At 41.3% G+C, this 22,173-nt stretch overlaps 1 protein-coding gene across 1 annotated transcript in view; it reads left to right on the top strand.

Moving 5' to 3' along the window:
* Positions 1-820: 820 nt before the first annotated feature.
* The window catches only part of bcl2l1 (BCL2 like 1), a 34,588-nt gene continuing 13,235 nt past the window's right edge, over positions 821-22,173 (top strand). Inside the window, exons 1-2 of the mRNA XM_055048549.1 lie at positions 821-922; positions 5,536-6,281. Coding sequence (XP_054904524.1) covers positions 5,742-6,281 — 540 coding nt within the window. The 5' untranslated portion in view covers positions 821-922; positions 5,536-5,741. The remainder of the gene's footprint in view (positions 923-5,535; positions 6,282-22,173) is intronic.

Raw genomic sequence — 22,173 nt, forward strand, 5'->3', positions numbered from 1 at the left:
CTCCAATAGCATCCAGATCAAGATAATACTCTGATGGTGGTTTTCCTTATATTGATTGATTTAGTTATCTCCGTGATGTTCTCTCCATAGTAGCACCAAGTGGTCTGATCGGTGTGTGTAATCTGTCAAAATTCATGGGTAACCATCAGATTTTAACCGTTTAAAAAACCTGTCAAAGACGAAAAGTATTCAGCTAACACAACCCCTGAATAAATGGTACTGGTTAAGTAAAACCTTTGGCTCGAAATGTTAATATGTAGATATTGCACTAATTAACTCATTGGAGTTTTATGGAGATTTATGAACTAGTGCACTTAAAAAGTGTTAAATACGTTTTTGAAACAAAAGTTGAAGCCTGGTGAAAATGCCCTCCATGCTCTCCCCGGATCCACAAAGACTCAGTGCCACTTACTCTGAACTGTTTTCAACGTCTGAGTTGATGCTGATGTTTGTTTGTTTGTTTTAAATAACCGCAAAACAATATTTCTGCTTCAGGAATCCATTTATGAGTGGCGTAAAGGTTCTAAAAGAATTTACAGAACTTTTACATTTAATGGAGACATTTTGTGAATGTCAAGACTCAAACTATGAATGTAACTTAAAAAATGCAAACATGATGAGGAAAACAATTCCATCACAAATCCAGTTCAATAGTCTACTTTTTTTTAAGTATGTTTCCAAAACTTGTTTGGAGAAAGAGTCTTTAATCCGTTGGTCCAGTTGTGACAGATTTCTGACATTCTCACTTTTGTCCACACGATGGCAGTGTGGTCTAACTTCTGGTATTCCCATGAGCCTTTGGATTTGGGGGTAACAAAGGTTACTATGGAGACCTCTCACATCTTTTGTTGTCCACTTAAGTGTAAAGGCGCCCGACAGCTGCTACATGGACCCCTGTAAAGCTAATATTACAAATGAAGAAGTAAGAAAATATTAACTGTTAACGGTACGGTTTTGTATTTTGGCTGAGAGTTGTAACTTCTCGTGGAAGCATTCAAACGCTACATTTGGACTCGCTGTTATTCCCCCGTTTTTTAACGACAGTTCGCCTAGTGCAGTTCACAACAACCGCGACTTCCGACCAGGAGAGCCTCGCCGTGGGTTTAAATCAGTATACGGTAGTGAAATAAACTTATTCCACAGGCTGTGGTTTGGTCACGCACCACGTAGAACGGTGGGCGGATCTGTGCAACTGGGAACCAATAAGGAGCTCCGTCGGCGTTAGCCAGGCAGGCTAGCAATGACGGTTTGGATCGCTCCTAGTTCCACCGGGGTTCGGATAGTGTTCCGACAGACATGAGTTTGTGGAGACCACCCTACAAGTAAGAGTTCCAGTTAATCCCACGAGTCTCACTCCGAGCCGTGTGTTCTTTCATTGGGGAAATGACGTGTAAAGGGAGCGCTTTGCCGTGGCTTTGCTTGTGAATCTTCCCACCGCAGAGAGGTCGGCCGATATGGATGAACGAGAGATCTGTATTTTGTTTCTGCCAAGATTGTTTAGGTTCCGTTGTTCCGCCTAAGCCCAAATGTGCTCGGGCGGCTCTGTAAACTATTTGTTGCTTTTTTAGGACACATTTGTTGGCTCGCAGCTTTCTATGAGACGCGGTGACAGCCATATTCTCTGGATCGCTGCCGCTGTTGGGATAGCAGAGGTGGAGCTGTGCTAGTCTTCATCACCGGGTTTAAAATGTCATTGTTGTTGTTAAGATGCTGGTGTGGTGAATACTATTTAAATGTGGTTCATGGTGGCGTCTCAAAGTGGCTTAATTTTCACGTGTCGTGATTAACGCTCCTTTCCCGGTGCGTTAAACCAGGAGAATGGCCTGGTGATGATGCCTTCAGGGACCCTTCGTTCATCCGCAGCACTCTGGTTTTTTTCTTCTTTTTTTTCATTATGAAATATTCGGGACATAATGCGGCAAAAGAAAGTCTATATAAGCTTTATTAATATCGTTTTAAAATAAAATTTGTAATTTCTCCAAAAATTGAATCATTATTAGACAGTACTACTAAGACGGGTAGTCAATTAAAAAATCAGTTCGTTAAATGTTTTGTTCATATTATCTCGTTTCCGTTAATAAATAACACTTCATCGACCTGAGGACAACAAATGTAAGATTTTCAGACAGCGCTGTTTTGATTATTCTATTTTACGGATTCTGGTACATTTTTTGCTCGCAGTAGAGACGTGCGGTCCTGCGCCGATAGGTCCAGCTCACGATTCAAACCACACCGGATGCGTTACCCAACTGTCCGCCGGTGAATGACCCGGCGAAAGCGTTGACGAAGAGGAGGAGGACTCTTCCTCGTCCCTGGAATAGTGTTTGTCATTCTTTAATTGAAAACTCTCCGTACAGGGGCTTGTTGTGGCTCTCACGCGCGGCTAAAAATGAGCTTTTTGTTGACTCGCTCCTCCCCGCCTTTCCCATACCTGGCGGGCGGACTGCCTCGTCGATGACAAACGAAGCTCAGCCACTGAATGCAGCTAATCGCGTCTCTTGTTACGCAACAGGGGAGGGTCCATAAAAGGGGCACATGTTGAAATGTATGTTCAAACCTACTCAACACAGTAAACAGAGTGCTAGTGTTTACATTTAAGCGTTTTGACAGCGTTTCTACACTTCGAACGAGTCGGAAAGAACCATTTACCCTGGAGCCAGGATTTCCCTTTTCTATCATTTTTCATCCAGCTCTGGTAAGACAATCGTGTTAAATCGGATTTATTGTTCTCACCAGGCGAATGTTATGGACTGCTCTGAACATTTAATTTTGAGGCTGTCGTCAAATAGACACATCCAGAAAAAAAAAAGTTGGGCGGATTTATTTATTTATTTTAATACAAACAAACAAAAGCCAGTCCAGCCAACATTCCCCCATAATCAATATGATCACAGACTTTACTTTGGTCAAATTACCCTTACTGTCGGATCTCGTGGAAACATTCAAACGCCACATTTGGACTCGCTGTTATTCCTATAGAGCCTCCGTGTTTACATCTCCACTGCGCCGTTCCAGGCCGAGCCACGTGTTGGCAGCTGGGGACCATGTGGCCTTTGTAAACACTGCAGTCTTGTTGCTTTCCACCCGCCACTCTGGGCTGGTCCTGATCTCTCTGGAACTGGAAGGTTCCGGACGGAGAGCTGAAGTTTTTTTTCCCGACCTTACCTGAAACCTTACTTGCTAGTCAGTGCCTGATTCTCCATTGTGTGATGAGGTGATGCAAGGATGATTTGCATCCATCTGTCTGATACACTAATTATTAGGCTCATGTGCTTAACAGGCTTAAATGGCGTTACTGTTGCAGGAAATGTCAGGTTATCACGTGATAACTTGGAGGTAGTTTGGGATCATCAGCCAGATCCTTTTGTGAAACAAAAAGAGTCAAATGAATGAGAACAGAGTGAAGGTAACTTCTCCCACAGAAGAGTTGTTACAGAATGTCTCAGTCAGATGTTATCTAGCACTTGGAATGTAACTATACAAGTAAAATCTGCTTGTTTTCTTTTATAACAGGGATTATGTTAGTGCGTTGATTCTCATCTGCTAATGACTTTTGTTTCATAATATGACCCAGCGGTGAGTCATTTCTTTTTCCTCTTTCAAAACCTGCCTTATTTATTATTTTGTGTTCAACGATAAAGTAGATTTTTCATTATTGAAAGTCCAAAAGGCGCTTCATAAATCCAGAGCCCATCAGAAAGATGTGATTTGGACTCCAGGGCGTTGTTGGTATTCAGATATACCTCCTGCCAAGAGGTTTAACATTTAAACCGCTTCCTTCAACCAGTGCAGCAAAACAAAGTGTAGAATTTCTCTGTGGGTGTGCAGAGGCTGGCAACATCTGTCATAGTAACCGATCGGGGATGTTTGTTCACTTTGTTCTACTTTCTACATGCATTTTAAGCATAATTGCTTTAAGAAGACATTCGTGTTGTAAAATAAAGCAAAGCATTGACTTTTTTTTATTTTTTGTTTTAGATTTTCAGAGCTCTACATCTCTAAAAATCCAACAGGAGATGGGACAGAGATATCTGTACAAAAAAGCCCAATGAAAACAAGAGAAGGACATCTCCATTAATTCTTAATAAAACAGACTGAGACAAATTAAATATAGAAGTCTGACATCACAAAATGTTTAGCTTATTTTATTAGGAATGCGTTTTGTTTGAGTTCCTCGCTCAGTCACAACTTTCTTTCCATAGGGTGTTGTCAGTCTGTCACTTTAGTGAAATACGCATTCATTTCTGTAAAGGATTGTATTTTTAAATTGTTGGGGAACCAGTTGAGTCAAGTTTCAGCCGATTTAAGTCACCATCTGATTTTTCTGGGCTTCTTTATTTGTGTTGTATTCAAGACTTTATTAATCACTTTCAAGTGGTCCCATATGATGGACTGGCGATGTGTCCAAGGTGTAGTCCCACCCCCACGCTGTTAGGATAAACCAATTTAGATAATGGAAGGATGAATTTACAGTAGACCCCTTCACCTATTCTCGGCTCAGTATTTGTGGTCTTTCCAGTGGAACACAATTTCACTTTATTTGGGAAAAATTTGCCTATTTGCAGACTTTTTTGTAGATTGTATCTGAAATATTGAAAAGAAAAATGCAGCACAGGAAGCTAAATGCTACAGGAAACACTATAGGATGAAGTTGGCAAAGCAGCTAATCTAGAAGCTATGTTTGTTTTCATGGCACTGATTGGCTGTACCTCCAGTATATTTATTGGTCAAACTATTTAAATAATCATTTATAAGGAGTTTTTTGGGGCCTGGGATTAAGTGTTTGTGGATTTTTAGTATTTACGGACAGATGTCGTCTGTACTTACCACTGTGAATACCGGGGGTTGCTCCATTGTTATCGTCATTGCTTGTGAAGATATTTTCAAAAACTTCAGCAGTTAGTGTTTCAAGGCTGTTTACTAATTGGGGGAAAAAAATATCAGATTTTTTGCTTCTGACCAACTGATTACAGCTAAACAGCCTCCCTGCGCCCCCAAAAATAGTCTGATTTAGATCAGATGGAACTGGATCTCTGTGGTGTTTGCCAAACCTTTATTGACAACACACCTTTCAGGCCATGAAGATACCTTGTGTTGGCCCAGGCACACGGGTTTGCACTTGAAATAGTTTGGAAAAATCCAGTTTTTGAAGTGGATGAGTAAGTGTGACACCACACAGATGAGTTTGTGTGAGTTGTACAGAGACGACGTGGAGATGAGGTAGGTCAAACTGGAGGACAGAGGTCACTGATAAGGAGGCCTGTCTGGATCTCTCGCCACCTTCCTGACACTCTCGCCCTCATTCTCTCCTCTCTCCAGCTCTCTTTCACTCCACCGTTGTATCTTTATTGTCGCTGCCATCTGTTCCATATGCGGCAGCCCAATTAGAGAGTTGATCTTTGACCCCACCTGTCCAAATTCAATTTGGAAGTACAGGACTGTCCTCATGCTCCCCCTTCCTCCTGTTACCGTTGCAGTATCTTCTATGGATCGGCTACGAAGACTTTGACCTTTTCCTTGTTATTTTTTCTGCAGGGCCTGATTTGATCCGTCAGCCTTATGTGGGTTGGGTTTTCACCTCCAAGAGTCCTGTGGCTGTCAGCTGACCATGATGGTCTAAACGGAGGAACCCCAGGAAGAAGCACAGTGTGTTTTCGCTCTCACTACAACTAGGTAGGGACCAGAAGACGGGGAGAGACACGGACCAGAAGAAAGATCAAGAAACTTGATTAGACAAAAAAATGTCACGAAACAAAGAACTGGTGCTGTTCTACATTAGATTTAAACTGTCTCAGAGGAACTATCCGATCCAACACATATTGCCCACCGAGCCCCCGGACGGCACGGGTGCCGGGGACGCAGGGTTGGACGACGAGCAGACGTTAGAGAGGTGCGCTAATGGGACTTTTAACGGGACGAGTCCAGGATCCCCTAGGCGGCACCAGGCGGCGTCGGCAGCAACAATGGACGCAGTAAAAGTGGCCCTACGAGACACGGCCCGCGAGTTCGAGCTGCGCTACTCCCGCGCCTTCAACGACCTTCACAGCACGCTGCACATCACACCAGCCACCGCCTACCAGAGCTTCGAGAACGTGATGGACGAGGTGTTCCGGGACGGCGTCAACTGGGGCCGCATCGTGGGGCTCTTCGCGTTTGGTGGTGCGCTGTGCGTGGAGTGCGTGGAGAAGGAGATGAGCCACCTGGTAGCCAGGATTGTAGAGTGGATGACCGTCTACCTGGATGAGCAGATTGAACCTTGGGTGGAGAGCCAAGGAGGATGGGTGAGTCTTCTAAGAACACACACACACACACACACACACACACACACACACACACACACACACACACACACACACACACACACACACACACACACACACACACACACACACAGTCTGTTAAGGCTCATGTTGTTTGCTTGTGCTGCCACACTCATAAAGAATACTTTGATATGCTGGTTTGATTACATGGGGAAGTTCAGTTCAGATTCCCGCATAGAAGATTTCCATGTCGACACCTTTGTTTGTGGAACCCTGCTGGCAGCAATAAGATTAAAAAACAGAAATAGATACCTTCCTGATTTTTGAGCTAGATGTGTGGTTTAGAAATGAAACACTTTTTGCTGATGCGATGCACCAATAAGAGGGTGGAACTGGCTCTGATCGCAAGAAAGCCGATCAGAGCCTCTCATTCAATGCAAGAAAGATGATTGATCTACAAGGGCAAGAGCATGTACTTTGAGTTGATTGAAAGGTAAGGTAATTTTATTTATATTGCATATTTTCAGCAACAAGGCAATTAAAGTGTTTTAAAAAGTTTATGAACATACTGTGTCTAACATAAATGCAGATAATTCTTTATTGTTTTTAAGTTTCTAAACCACAGCATCCGTCAAAGAACTTGTAGAATTATTGTCTGTTCCTGTTATGTCCTTTAGAAAATGTTAATTTACTGATTAAATGTAAAAACTAAAAATAAATGAAATTGGTAGCTGACAGCCACTGTTATATTCAACCACAAAAGTGGCATCAGTCAGACAAGTATGATCGGTAAACAATAGAATGTTTCTTTTCTTTTCAATATAAATGTGATGCATGTTAGCTGAAGATTGCTGTTACAGTTAACCAAGGAATGAGAATAGAAACCAGAAATCGACATGAGCCAGACAAGCGTGATGGGAGCATTCCTTGTGTATCTCTGTCAGGACTACACCTGCTTCACTGTGTAGTGTTAATGTGTCGGATGCTTTGAGTCTTGGCCGCCTGCCGATGTTGACCTGCAGGGCTCGGGTTTCATTTCATCACACGCTGTGTCTCTGCTACCCAGCCGTGAACATGCCTTTGACTCGACGACTCGCCAGGCGTCCGGTCGGCCGCCCTGACCGGCAGACGGGAACAGACGTCCGGATTAGCTGCATTGGTTGAGAGGAACGTGCTGCAGGAGTCAGCACACGGTGTCGGAGAACCGTCTGTGTTTAGAACCCAGTAAGAGCAGGATGTTTGCGTGGTCAGCAGCTGTTTCAGCTGTCCACTAATTGATCAGCATCTGGGAACTCGATGAGCTGGATCGAAGTGGGGGGGCTTAACGAGCTTTGGAGCCGTCCTGCAGCCCGCCTGCCTCAGCGCAATGGAAGTTTTCCTCATAGGGAAAGATGAAGTCCAGGGCTTTTACAGATAGTCCTTTGTTTGTGCGGTCAGTTGATTGCTCCGCGCTTTGTGCTTCCACTCCCTCACCATCTGACCAGTTTATCAGGACAGTGTTTTTCTCTTGTGCTCTTTGCCAAAGCAGCTGCATTCACATGAAAGCTATGCATGCCTCTTTTTTTTTTTTCGGGGTGTAGTTGTCTAGTGCAGCGCAGCACTGTTGTTTTCTTTGTGTTGTGTCACCTCCAGGACAGTCGAGGTCAGCGGTTTTCCTTTGTCCCATCCATTTGATTTTATGATATAGAGCACCAGAGGGAGGAGCTGTTTATAGTCACCCACTGCTGGATAACAACAGGTCAGAGGTCGGTTCTATAGAAACCAACATCTCAGCATTCGGAGGCATGTTTGTGAAACTACAGCTAGGTGGGCATAGCCCTGCTGTTTGTGCACAGAAACGCATTTCAGGGTTAGCTACCTGGATTTTGCAGGAGTCTGATTTAGCAACCAGCTAACAGGGTATGTTTTGTAACCATAAAACTTTACAACATGCTGTTAGTTGTTACATAATTGAGTTCCCACCTTTATAAAAAAAAAAGAAAAAAAAGCATGTGCTGATCTCATGATTACACTCCTGCTGCACTACGTTTTGTTGGTGGTCTGCACTGACAGATTTTAACCCCTGCTAGTGTTAGGATCTCAAGAGGAATTCCATACATACAGTGAATCGTGCATGCATTGTTAAAACCCCGTTGTTAAACCACGAGGACACCAGTCTTATATGTTACCCTCTGGGTAACATATAAGTGTTTTTGGGGTGGCAGTTAAGGGTTAAATTAGACTTAACATGAGTTAGAGGAGATATTCCAATCAGAATTTTGTGACCCATTTTTGACTCTTAGTTTATAGAAAGCTTTATCAAAGCTCCAGATTCTGATTATTCCAATCATTTTAAAACAAATGAGGAAAACAAATAGAGTTGTGATTTTTAAAATGCATCTTGATGCTTTTTGCCAACTATCAGTATCAACCTTAATACCGAATACTGTAAGCAAATGTCTACACCCTGTGCAAGGTTGCAGTTCTTAGTTTTCAACTAGCCGATGGTGCCAAACACCAGCTCATTCCAATCACATCTCGGTACGACTCTAATCACCATGTTTTATGAAGAAGACTGTGTAATCATTGCCTGAAAAAATATTACAACTACTTCAGCACTACATTGTTGGCATACCTAACAATAACTTGGAATGCAGTTTCACATGAGTGATGTGAGAGTGAGTATGCTATTTGGAAACATGAACCATGTGGAAATTTCCCAACATAACCACATGTTAACGTCAGTGTTGTTGTTAATAAACATATCTCACCATTACCAATGAGCTCAAGCTTCCTCCATTTGGCTTAACATAAGCTACATCAGTACTATTTTAGGCATAGATAAGTGGGTGTGGTGTGCTAACCGATTAGCGTGTCAGTGTCACCCGGACTGGGAGACGTGAATGACTTCATTAAAAATTTTGAATGGATGAGGATGATGGATGTTTCCATTTACAGTTGTTTCACTTCTCTCCTGCAACTGCAGTTAGCACATGATGTTGCTTCCTTCCTTTTTTTTTTGTCTTCATCTTATTTTCTAGATCCATTCAGCTCATTAAACTTGTTAGGTTCTGATCTGTTTGTGACAAATCTGGGCCACTTCCAGTGATAGCCCAACTTAAGATCTACTGCCAGGTGTTTTACCGCTGGTGCTGTGACTTTTCCCCTTTCATTTTTTCTTGTTTCTCCTCAGACTCTGCCTACACTTTCTCTGAACTATATCGGTCTCTTGGTGAAAACCCGTATAATACTTTGTTGTGGGATTTTTTCTTTTCTTCTGTCTTTCATTTCCTCTTCTCTTCCTCGCTCTCCTCCCCCGACGCCTCCTCAGAGGAGGGAAGTCAAAGCCGTTGGCAGATGTGGGTATCGCTGTGAGGCAGGTGTGCTCTTACTGTTAGCTGATGAAATATCAGTCTGCCCTGAGAAGCAGCAAGGTCACTCTCTCTGCTGCGCTGAAATATTTCTCAGTCCTTGTACCTGTTAATTCATTGTTATTGTAACAATAGCAATGAGTTAAAGGAATTGAAACTGAAGAGAAAAAAAAAAGTCGACATCATGTTCGATGTGAATGAGTCACGTGAAGCAATTCTTTGTGTTGTAGAAATGCACTGATAGGAGATTTTAGTGAGTCTTTGACTGGCTGATAAAACAGCAAACTTGCTGTAATACATCAAGCCTTTGTGAAAACTCGCCATCTGCTAAAGTCTCCTTCTTTTTTTAAATTGATCCCCTTGGATATACTCCTGCCCTGACTTCAATGTATGTTCTGTCACCTAGCAACTGTGAAGAAACTAAATATAAGCTGATAAAAATGGAACTCAAAATCTTGCTGAAGTTTTTTGTTTTAGTTAATCCATTTAAATTAATTAATATATATACATTTCTTTTAGCAAAAATGATATTTAAAAAAACTACTTGGTCTACTATTACAAGAACAAATCTGGAGAAAAGGACGCTTTTGTGAAGGAGCCATCGATTTTCGACAGCCTTCGTTGTGACATAATCAGCCTTTAAATGTTGCCTTCAAAGGTGCAACTTCTGAATTTGGACTCATCCTTTGGTTTTAAACATATTCTGATGTTTAAAACATATTCTAACAGCTTCCACACTGAAGTATTACTGGCCTTTAGAATTTATCTGGAAAAATTATTTTGGGGAAGCTAAGTGCATTACCTTTTTCAAAATTAGCCAAAATGTTAGCTTAAAAAAAAAATAACTCGGAGAGTAGCGCATCAGCAGATTGATACCACCACTGCAAATGTATGAATTGAAAGTTTCTAAACCACAATGCAACAGTTTTTGAAGATTCGTGGTTCTAAAATTGTTTAATACTTATTTTTTATTTTACCTGATTGAGCAGAGTTTCCTTATTCAAAGTTTTATTTCATCTTTTTAACTGAAAAGTATTTTTGATTCTTCACTGACTGAATGAAAACTCCTCCAGAAGTCAAATAAGGATTATTTCATCCTATTTACTCTGCGACTTTTCCTTCAGATTGAACTGGACTGGTGGTTTTTACAAGCAAGAGTAAGAGTAACACCTTCTATAGAATCTCCTTTTCTTTTTTTCTTTTTTTTTTTAACAAGTTCTAAGTATGAAAGCTATTGATATTTATTTTTATTCAGATGTCGAGAACAGCAGTGGAATCACAGAAGATGGCACTAAGTTGAAATACACTTGCAGTATTGTTTTACTTCAGGGTTCGTCGATTCTATAAATATTAAGACCGGATTACTATTCGAGCACTCAGCCCTTTAACATTATTTTTACTCAAATGTCCAAAACGCTGCAAAATCTCAGAAATCGGAAACAAGTGAAATTTTAATTTTGAAATATGCATAAACCCCGTCTTACCTACAGTATACTGCAATAGGAGGTTGCACTTTTTTGCTGCATATTTCATAAAATGTTCTTCAAAAGACAAAGAAAACAGAAAATCAGATTCCCAAACTGGGGAAATAGTTGAGTTGGGGGCGGGAGGAGGAGATGCATATTGAAAAGTGAAAGGTGTTTTGCACAACAGAGCATCCTCCGCCATGGGGAAAAGTGAAAGCCTGAGCTTAAACGATCCTGTCGGAGCCTATTTTGGAGTCTTCCCTGTCCGGGCTGCTGAGATATCTGATTGGAGCTGAGGATGGGAGATAAATGGGCTCAGCCAGAATTCTCCCTCTGCAGCTCGCGCTTTTAAAAGAAGCAGCCAAGTAAAGCCATATATTGTGGGATAATAAACCTCCTTGGCAGACAGCGGAGAGGTAGAGACAGTGCCACCGACCTAATAATGCCGCTTCCACCAGAGGAGGCGATGGCAGTGATTACTTGGTGGAGATTGAGCTGCCTCAGGGTGGGGGTGAGGAAGGGGGGATGGGGTTATTACCAATTAGAGATGAATAATATCTCAAGCAGCTACTGGGGAAAGCAGTGTTTTTTTTGTTTTTGTTTTTTTTTTCTCCTTTGACAGCCTAATAAAGGCAAACCTCGCTGCCATGGTCTAGGGACGCTTGGCTGCAGCTTGATGGGAACAAGGGAGCGTTTCAGTGGGAAAACGAGAAAAAAAGGGACAACATTACTGCAGGCGGCAGGCTGCACTAATGGTTTCAGTGAGGTCACGGAAAGTTAACTACAAGAGGAACGAGCTTGCATTATTTTTTTATTTATTTTTTGGTCACCTGAACTTCTGTAGCAACTGCTCTGACATGTTCCACATTTAGATGATTTTGTTAAATTTTTTGAAATGTGACAAACACATTTTATTGGCTTTATTTGTGAATGGTAAGACAGGAAAGAGGGTTATGAGAGAGAGAGGGAGAGAGACAGAGAGGGAGAGCGAAGACATGCGGCAAGGGTCATCGACCCGGGACGGCCATGTTGAGGACTATGGCCTCCGTATTCGTGTCGCACGATCTACCCAGACATCACCGGAGTGTCCCAAAGTGTGTCACATCTATCTGTGGGGCTGCATCTGAAAACAAGATAAAAATATTAAAGCTGTCGTTTTGAACCGAAGGGAAAACAACTTTGACTGACCCATTTGGTGAAAAGTTCCCCGTCAATAAAACAAATTCCTTTCTACAAGCACACAGTGTACATTGTGTTTCTCCATTGTCCATAACATACTGACCCACGCACACCGTAGCTGTCGAAAGTATTCTCAACTTGTATATGTGTATCACTTTACCAGAAATTTTGGAAAATTCCCCTTTAAAAAAAGAAGTTCATCTGAGCAAATTATTATGTATTTAGTAGGAACTGACCTACTGTAGACTGAGATATGCAAAGCAGTTTATAGAGCTGGTGTAATACAGTCATGAGCAGATCTGTTGATGTAGTTGCTATGTGATCCTTAGAGTAAAATTATTATTTTTTACTCTAGTTGCATATACGTCAACTTTTTTTAAAATCCTACTGTTCATTTAGATAATAATTGGTACCTCAAGAATCCCTTTAAAATAAATGGAACAAAGACATTTAGACTTTGTGACTTTAATAGGCTTTTACAGGATCATATAAAGTCGCACCGACAAATCAGCACCAACACATGAGATACCTGTGAAACTGATCTTCATTATCTCCTCAAATGTTGAAAATCATCCCACAGTTGCAAACCTTTTGACTTTGTAGCCATATTACTTGACTTATCATAGGGGAATAAAACAAACAAACAGTATTGGCCAAAATGTAAAAATGTGATGCAACATAGAGACCCATTTGTTTTGACACAAGGTTTATTGACGACCTATGACACAACTGGCAAAAAACATCTCACTGTTATAAAGTGCTGCAAAGAGTGACATCTTGGAGTCTCCATAACAACCATTAGATGTCATCTACATAGCAACAGCTTGTTTAGGAGTGATTCCTGTTGCTAACACAAATGGGGATTTGCTCAGCATAAATAATGAAATACCAGAAAATCCCACTGGTAAACTCAACATCATCCACTATGCTATTATATGAATTTATAAATAAGATTACCAGAAGAGATGTAAATAATTATGAATCCCCTTATTTAGTGAAAATGATCTTGGGATTCATTCCTGACTATTCTCGAATGAAATGTCTGATTTTCTTGTTGCTACGACGATGGTATGTCGACACAAGTTTCACAAATTTGAAGGATTTTCACTCTTTGAACTGAGGGTCCTGATAAATTGTGAGTGTAAGCAGGCTGGTTGTACATTAAAGTGGACAGTGAGAATGAGTTCAAAGTCTCCAAGAGGGTCTGTTCATTGACTTGTTTTGACTCGGGGGGCACCTGAGCTTCCAGTGCACCATTCTGTCTGGCAGACATATTTACTGTCTCTCCTCGTCTGTAATTAACATGCACATCAGATGCGCGGTTAAATCGACGGAGGAAATCTCACTCTTGGGATTTATCCGGGTCCCCCCCCCCCACCCACTCCCTCTCCCACCCTTTCTCTGTCTCCACCCCCAGCCCAGGCTTCGTTTTCTTTACATCTCCCCCTGCGTGTCCTTTCCTCTCTCCTTCCTCCTGCCACCGATTGATTTTTGGACTGTGTTTTTCTTTGTGCACCTCAATCTGCATTGCATCATCCTCACGTCGATAATCTTTTTCTGAAGTTCTTGATTTGGCTCCTCCTGTCCCGGCAGTCTCTCTTTATCGTCTTTTGACTCCAGCCACTAAATCCGCCATGGACCCATAACCGCCCACCCTCTAAATTCCACCGTTTTCCAGAGTTTTCTCCCACTGATCACTTTGTTAAATAGTAGATATTGTTGTAACATCCAAAACTGCTTCGACCCTCTCCGGCTCACCATCCTTCCCATCCTCACCACCTTCGTCTTTCCCTTCATCACTTTAACCCCTCCCCACCCCAATCAACTCCCAGAGTTTTGTGTTTGCTAATGAACTTTCCAGAACTGAGTGGGTGTACAGAGCCAGACCTGCAACATTGTTGTTGTCTTTTTTTATAGAAGTGTTTTTTTTTATTGTTTTTTTATTGTATGGTGGCGCACTGCAGAGGGGAGGGGACGGCGCCAAGTCAGACTGGGTCACGTGACTTCTTCAAACAAAGAACATGCGGCCACACACACACACACACACACACACACACACACAAAACTAGAAATTCGCCTCGCCATCTCTTTAGTTATGCCACACAGGTGTGTCACAGCTCTGCAGACAAAGGACCTGATGATGGAAAAGCCAGTTTCGCCTTTGTCTCTTCCTGACACGGCCGTCGGATCAATGGCGGACACTTTTTGTTCAAATCGTATCAATAAGCGGTTCTGTGTGTGCATGGGTGTGTGTGTGGTGGGCGGCTTTATGCAGATAACACGCCCAGCCATGCTCCCTTCTCTATTGTTTTTGCATGCATATATTAAAGCCGAGCATCGGTTTGGTGACATCAGAGGTGACCGCCTGTTCAAGCGAGTCAAAAGTCAGGGTCACAGCAGCAAACACTCTGATTCACTCGCCTATGACCTTATGAGCAATGGTTGTTTTTTTGATTTTGTGAGAATAAATTTCTGTTGCATGTACTGTGGAACCTTCCAAAGGCATTCATGCCTACGCTTCCACGGATTATAAACAGAAGTGCACCAATTACAGTTTTCTAGCCGATCTTTCAAAAGTCAAGACTGCTGATTCCAATTTTGTATGATAGTTGTGACGCGCCGACATATCTGTTCAGAATTCCTTAGTTTTGGAAGCTCAGTGGTCAGCCTATGCTTAAGTGTGAAGCTGATTTTATCCACCAATCTTATTTAAGTCTAGAGGTCTAAAAATCAGCCACTGTCATCTGTTGCTCTGCTGTGAGAGAGGTTTGACTGTTGCTTGGCAACATTTCAGACAAAAAAATTGATATTGGTCAAAATCGGAATCGCCAGAGAATGCAATTGGTGCATCGCTAAGCAATAACAATGTTTTCTTTTCAGAAATGTCCCTAAAATAACATGAAAGTTGCTGAGTAGGAGTGGTAGTTGACTGGATATTGGATGGTTGTGAGTTTCATTCAATTTGTCACATGTTGACATGACACTGGGCAAGACACTAAGACACAAGTCACCTACTGGTGTGTGAATGTGTGTGTGTGCAGCTGGGCCCATCTGTTACCTTCTCCATCCTTTCTTCCTTACTTCATTCTTTCCCTCCCTTCCTCCCTCCAAGGCAGCTTCCTAATCAGAGAGGCCCTGACTTCCCCAGCCAGTTGGACCAGTTCCAGCTGAGAAAGACGATCCCTGCACTGTCCTGGGTCTTCCTCTGGGTGTCCTTCATATGTATTATATACATTATAAAGTCGTATTTTTTTGCTGAAGTTTTTACTGCAGTAAATTTTGCTGGCTGTTTTTATGGTCCCACTTATAAATTGACTTAAAAGCAGAAATCTTAATTGAAGTGTCTGTTTTGTTTTAGGCTTTGGCCTATAAGTAATGTTAACCAGTCTTGTCAGATCAGGCTTCGTCCGGGTCAAACTGGGTTTTTTGTTTTGTTTTGTTTTGTTTTTTTAAAGCCCGGAGAAGATGAGAATGCAGGGAGGCTGATGCAGGAGGCAAAGGGCTTCAGGAAGAAGATGCTAGTGACTCAGCTACGTGAGGAAACAGTATGTGGGTCAAGAGGTGAAGCAGCATAAATGATGCGCTCCGCATGCAGCGCGCATGTTGTGTGACAGAGCGACTGAATGTCTGCAGTGAGCCTCAGATGCCTACGTGCTGCTCCACTTTTTTAGAGCTTAGTGGGAAAATCGGGTCACCAGCGAGAACACACAACCCCCCGCCTCCCATAACCGTTCATTTCTCTGTCTGTGTTCCCCTCTTTCTCACTCTCTACTGCTGGTCGTCCCCTCATTTTTCCCACCTTTTCTCTCCTTCCTTTGGGGAAGGATTTTTCTCTCTCCCGTTTGTCTTAATGCAGCCTGGGCATCTATACGCATCCGTTCCTTCCTAATTGCATTTTCTCCCCCCACCATCCTCCTCTCTACCCTCTTCTGTGTTCGTATCCATGATCAGATTATGGAGCATATCATGGGATTAGTAAATCTCCTGGTCTGTATTAAATTTGGGGAACTGAGGGCTGGATAAAGACAGCTGATGAGTCTTTCATGATAATGCAGAGTCCTTCCTGGGGAATAAATGATGCTAGAGAGCATCAGAGCCATCACTGTTATATTCACCAATGAATAGCCAGGGGGAGGCAGTGATGGAAAAAGCTGTAATCAGCAGGTTTCCAGAGAGAGGGAAAATAATCGAATTGGAGAACAAAAAGGAAACGTGTCACTTGCTGATAGATATTAATCAGATATGGAAATGCGTCTTTCAAGTTTTCCAACTTTCTTAGATATGAACGATGCTCTCTGTCTGGGTTTCCCCCTTCTGAGAGTGCATCGCAGCAGCCACGTTTGGTCAACTTTAATCAAACTCCAGTCGGTTTGCCTAGAAAGTCTGGTTCTTTTGGGGAGGTGTGGATGGGTAATCGAACTCTGATGCAGATCAAAAAAGCAATTCTCGTTGGCTTTCTAAAAACCCATTGAAGTGAACTCTGGCAGGGTTCCAATACATGTATGAATGCCAAGCTGACCAGAAACCTCTTCAAAAGCAGAAAGAGAACTACAGCACAGGGCATTCTGGGTAAATACAACCAAATCAAAGTCTAGTACTAGTGGAAGAAATGACTTGTGATCTTTTCCCAATGCCAAAAGAGAAACCTTGCAACCGCTAAAATCCACTCCATTTTTGTTTTACGTTTCATGAAGAAGGAAGTTGCGCTCAGTGTCTTCTTTGGAGGTTTTCATCTCATCTGCCTTCAGTGATTTTTGGTGCAGCGCCACCACAGGCGAGGGGCAGAGGGAACAGGTTTCTTAATTCTTTGGTTTGTTTGACACAGTGCAGAAAGAGAACCACACCTTCTGAAAATGTAGCAAATGTTGCAACTTTGGTCCCAAATCAAACCAAGTACCGGACTATCAGGTGCAACAAAACTCGTAGCTGCTAACTGTATTCCTCCTTTTTTCTGTTTCTTTTTCTGGTTTTATCTCATCGCTGTCTACTCTGCCTCCCTTTGTTCCTTCGTTCCGTCTCTTCCCAGTCCAGCTCGCCGTTCCCTGTTTTTCTCCTTCAGCTCCTCCAGACAGATGGCAGGTCTGTGGGTCATGGTGAGGTGTCAGGGTGGGGTGAAGGCCTACAGGGTGAAGGGTTTTGTTGCTGAACACATCCTTTCCTGGTAGCCTTTCTGTTTTCTTTGCTGTCATTCTCTCCTCTGTCCAAACATCTGCTGTCTCTGCCAGACTCTCTAACATGGTCCAGAGTCCTTAGTGTTCCTGCTGCGTCGTATCAGTGTGCACACTAGATATGTGTGTGTGTATGGGTGTGTGTGCGCGTGTGTGTTTGCTGACAGAACTAGGTTCTGTAGAGAAACAGCCCCCAGAGTGTGGCGGGGAACAGATTGGAGTCTGAGCCTCCTTGTCCTGACTCATTAATCTCCTCTTTAATTCATGGTCTCACCACCGGCTCAGCTCAGGCACACACACACATAGACATGTGCGATGTCGCCTTCAAGGTCCAGAAAGTGGAAGAAAGACTACTTTCTGGCACTTCTTTGCTTGGCATGAACTACCACACGTGTTATCACCGAGGGGAGGTTTAATCATTTAATTTCCTTGTGTTGATGATGCTTTCTTCTGCCTGGAAATGATCCATCAAACTTTAAACCGCCCCTTCCCTTGCCCTGCGCCATTCCATGAAGCCCAGGGTTGGTGCTTTGTTTTCTGATCGCCTTGCCAAACTCGGCACATGAAAGGAATTCAAAAAGCATGTTTCTAAACAACAAAAGTTGACCATAGGACTGCATAATTCAGCGACATCATAGGACAAGAAAATCACATCACACAGATTAAATTATCAAGAAGAAACCTCATGAGATCCACACATGAAGAGGTGGTTTATTCAACTGTTTAGAGACATTTAGTAACAACAGCTCCATCTCCTCTGCTTTCATCTGGATATGGGGAACAAAAAAAGAGATTTGGGTTTAAACAAACAAATCAGTTCTGAAAAGTCCAGGCAGCAAGAGTTAAAAAGCCATTTTTAAAAATTTTAAAAAGGTTTATGTTCTGACTGTCTAATAATTTACACATTTGAGAATAAAGACCAAATGATATGGAAATAAACTTGTAATAATACGTGAGTAATATAAAATGCAAACAAAGTACAAATAGATAGTAAAGGCATGCAAACATCAGAATAAAGTCAACAAGGTCAAAACAATACAAGTAAGTCGATAAGTAATAATAATTTGATAATAGTCGTAGTAAAACGACTATTATCAAAAAAAGTAGAAAGACTTTATTCCCCTACTATTGAGAATAAAATTGTAGTTGTACGAGAATGAGTTCGTAATGACATGAAAAAAAGGCAAAAATATGAGAATAGTCACAAAGTCAAAACAATGCAAGAAAGTTTTCATACTATAAAATAGCAAAAATATGAAAATAAAGACTTAAAAATATGAGAATAAAATTGTGAAAATAAAAGGTGTAAAAATGTGAGAATAAAGTTTAGTATAAATTTACATTATGCTTTAGTTGCACACTTCTGTCTGACATGTTGCTATAAAATGAGATTATTTTTCAAATTGAACCTAAAGATAGCATATGAGTAAAGTAAAAAAAATAGGTCTACAAATTGATCCTTGATGGACACCACAAAAGACATTGTAAAAGTTTTGCTGCTCACATAAAACCACTGCGGTGCCGATCCTTTAATCCCAGCAGCACATTGCTGAAAAGCAATGGGAATGCTGTGGTGTACCGTATTAAAAGTAGCTCTGAGGTCTTGAAGCACAAATAAGACAGAGGTCTCTAACTCAATACAAGATTACAAGTAGATATAAAAGTTCACCGTTTCAAACGGCTGTTTGTGGTTACAAGTAATCTGTCTTGTGGGTTGTTTGAAACTTTTCTGGATGACCCTGAAGAGTTCCGCTGAGTCTCTCCCCTCAAACATAAAATGAGATTCAAAGTTTTTGTCCCACCATTTTATCTCTGGCGCCACTGTGGATTTGTTTAAATATGGAGTTGTTAAAATTCTCAGTTGGATCCTTTTCTGAATGCCGCTGCTGCCTGTCAGCTTTAACGTGTCACATTCTCATATTGCGAGGAGCGCATCCAAGAAATAAGCAGAGGGGAACCACATCCAGGCATACTAAGCAATGGAAAAAGAACATCCGACTTTAAGACATGCACATTTTTGCCATTACAAGCCGAATGGATGCACTCTGCTTCAGGGATCAATAAATCTAACATGCATTTTGTTATATTATTTCTTCACAGTGGTTGGGTTTTTGGGGTTTTTTGACTAGTTGATAGAGCAGTATTAGTCTTTCGCCAGGATTTTTCTGCACCAGTTTTTGCGCTTACCCTTAAAAACCTCTTAAACCAAAATGCCTGAGTTGTGAGGTCAAAGTAGTTTTTCACTCGTCAGAGCTCCGTTCCACTCAAATTCCTTCCTCTGGCGGTCATGTGGGATCTTTGGCATTGGACCTGACGATCTTATCCTTTCAACTGCCTTAGCGATAAGATGCAAACGGGGACGGAAGTCCATAAGGAGGAGCAGGAAGAAATGGAACTCGTGGAGATGATGAGAACATTGATAAGGACACAGGAACAGACCTTTTCATTGTTGGCTTCACATCTTAACTGGACACAGATATGAAGCTTTAAAGACTTAAACAGGCATCCTGAAACCACAACTTGATTGGAACGATTTAAGTACTTGTGGTATAATGAACTTATCATATGATAGTGACGACCCAGTGTGAATAAACATCGCATTTAGGAGGCTGTATGATATCCAAACTGTAACAGTTATTCATAATTTAAAGTCCAGGAAGACGAAGGAATGCACAAAGTAGAAACAATGTGCGTTCTGTTTTGTGTCTGTTTGTATTAGAGCAAGATGATACAGTGGCTAGGTGGGTGGAGCTAAGTGTAAACCAGGGAAGACCCATGTTTAAACTATTCATCAAAATCTGAATTTCAACAACACCGAAGAATCTTCAGTTTCTTAGATTGGCTTTGAATGTTTTGTATGTCCTGTTTCAAGCAGGATTTCCTTTTTATAGATGTTCCCATTTTCAGTCATTGTGTATGAATGTTACCATTCCTTAGTGATTACCTTTCCCAAAAATGTAACATTTTTAGTTAAAATATCATTATTTTGTCCCTGACTCTGTTTTTATTTTTTATTAAGCATTTGTTGATTCTGAATATAACACTTAGTTTGCCACATATCTGCTATAAACTTCAATGTTTTTTAAAATTCCTGTAATTCCCCCCACTCATTTCATCAGTAACCAACTCAAACATTTAGTTACTGATGTGTTTTGTTTTCTGCAGTATCAGTTATTCTGCACAGTAAAAGGTATGTTGTTTACAAAAACAGTCTTGAGTAAATGTTCACAGATAAATTGGCTCAGATTTCCCTAATTTTGAGAGGTCAGTGATCGGTCAATACTTCTATGAGAATCTGATCTCATCTACTGATCTTACCTCCAAAACTGTGCGTGGTTAACATTAGTCATAATAACAATTAACAAGCGTCATCCCATGGTTGCCAACTCCCGAATTAGTCGCTATATTTAGTAACTTTTGGACAAAAATATTCGTATTGGACAAAATCGGCAGATCAAGCTTTTTAATGAACAGTGATCGGCCAATCGGTGGACCACTAGTATTCAATAATCTCATCTCTTGCTCCTGCTGACAATGTTTTTAATTTTGGAAGTTGGATGAAGAGCCAGGCTAATGCTAACATGTTTTCTCACTCATTTTATATTTCAGATTGTAATGTATTTTAATGCAGTTTATAGATAAATCTGGTAGAAAGTTATTTGAATGTATTAAAATTGTACTGTTTCAGCTGCTTTCCTATTTGTACAGCAGGTCACATGACAGACTGAATGCTGCAGCAGCCTATAAATATATATATTACAATAAATGTCATAAATCATAAATTAATGGAGAAAATCCCAATTGTTAATTGAAAAAGTAATTACAATACCTATAATAAAGTTTTGCAAACTTTACGCATGCAAACTTTATTGGTGTATTTTTTTTTAACTGCTCAAAGTGCAAATTCATGATTCATGAAGCCACATACAACAGGTGTAATTGTTTCATAAAGTACTACTATGTAGTAAATGTAAACATACCTTAATCCGGGCATTTCTTCAAGGTGTTTTCCTGTCCAGTTGAGGACATTTACAATGAAAATCCTGTGTGTCTCAGTTCATGCTAGGAGGGAAAAGCTACCCTAAACTAGACTGTGACAGTCCTGGTTTTGGCTGAGCTGATGAATAAACAAATGTGCAGTAATATTTTGAGCATTCATTTTTTTCTCCAGTCATTCAATAAAGTCCAAGGTTTTCTGTCAGGAGTCAGAAGTGACCCCACACACAGTAACAGACAGACATCTTATCATCAAGTCTCACTTCCTTGGCATAACCGTCCTAAAAGTGGGTTGTTGTTGTTGCTAGTGCTGTCCTGGGCCTGAGCTGTATTTTGACAGATGTTTGCCTCCTTGAAAAACTTTTCTCAATAACCAGTTGTGCCCTCTGTAAACATATAGTCTGGCACAGCTTAATTAGCGAGTGTATAGAATAATAAAGGGAGTCTTTTTAAAGATACTGAATTTAAGAGGGTGAACTGTAATTAAACTGTTGGACTATCCCAGAGATAATAACAGTAAATAGAGAGGGAATCTGGGGTTGGATTGAGAAAATCTTTCTCCGTTGTGTGTTTGTGGCTCAGTGTGTCTCCTGGTAATGTTTATCGTACAGCATGTTTATCATCTCAGATACAGTAAGCCAGTCAGAGCATCATCTGATTTGCACTTTCACATCACGTCAGCACCCCGTTAGGAGCTGTATGTGGCTCAGAGCTGAGCAACTGATCCACATCTCTTCATCTTGCCGATCCTTTA

The sequence above is a fragment of the Poeciliopsis prolifica genome, unplaced genomic scaffold, assembly GCF_027474105.1.
Source record: "Poeciliopsis prolifica strain line A6 unplaced genomic scaffold, Auburn_PproV2 SCAFFOLD027, whole genome shotgun sequence".
In the NCBI taxonomy this organism is placed as follows: domain Eukaryota; kingdom Metazoa; phylum Chordata; class Actinopteri; order Cyprinodontiformes; family Poeciliidae; genus Poeciliopsis; species Poeciliopsis prolifica.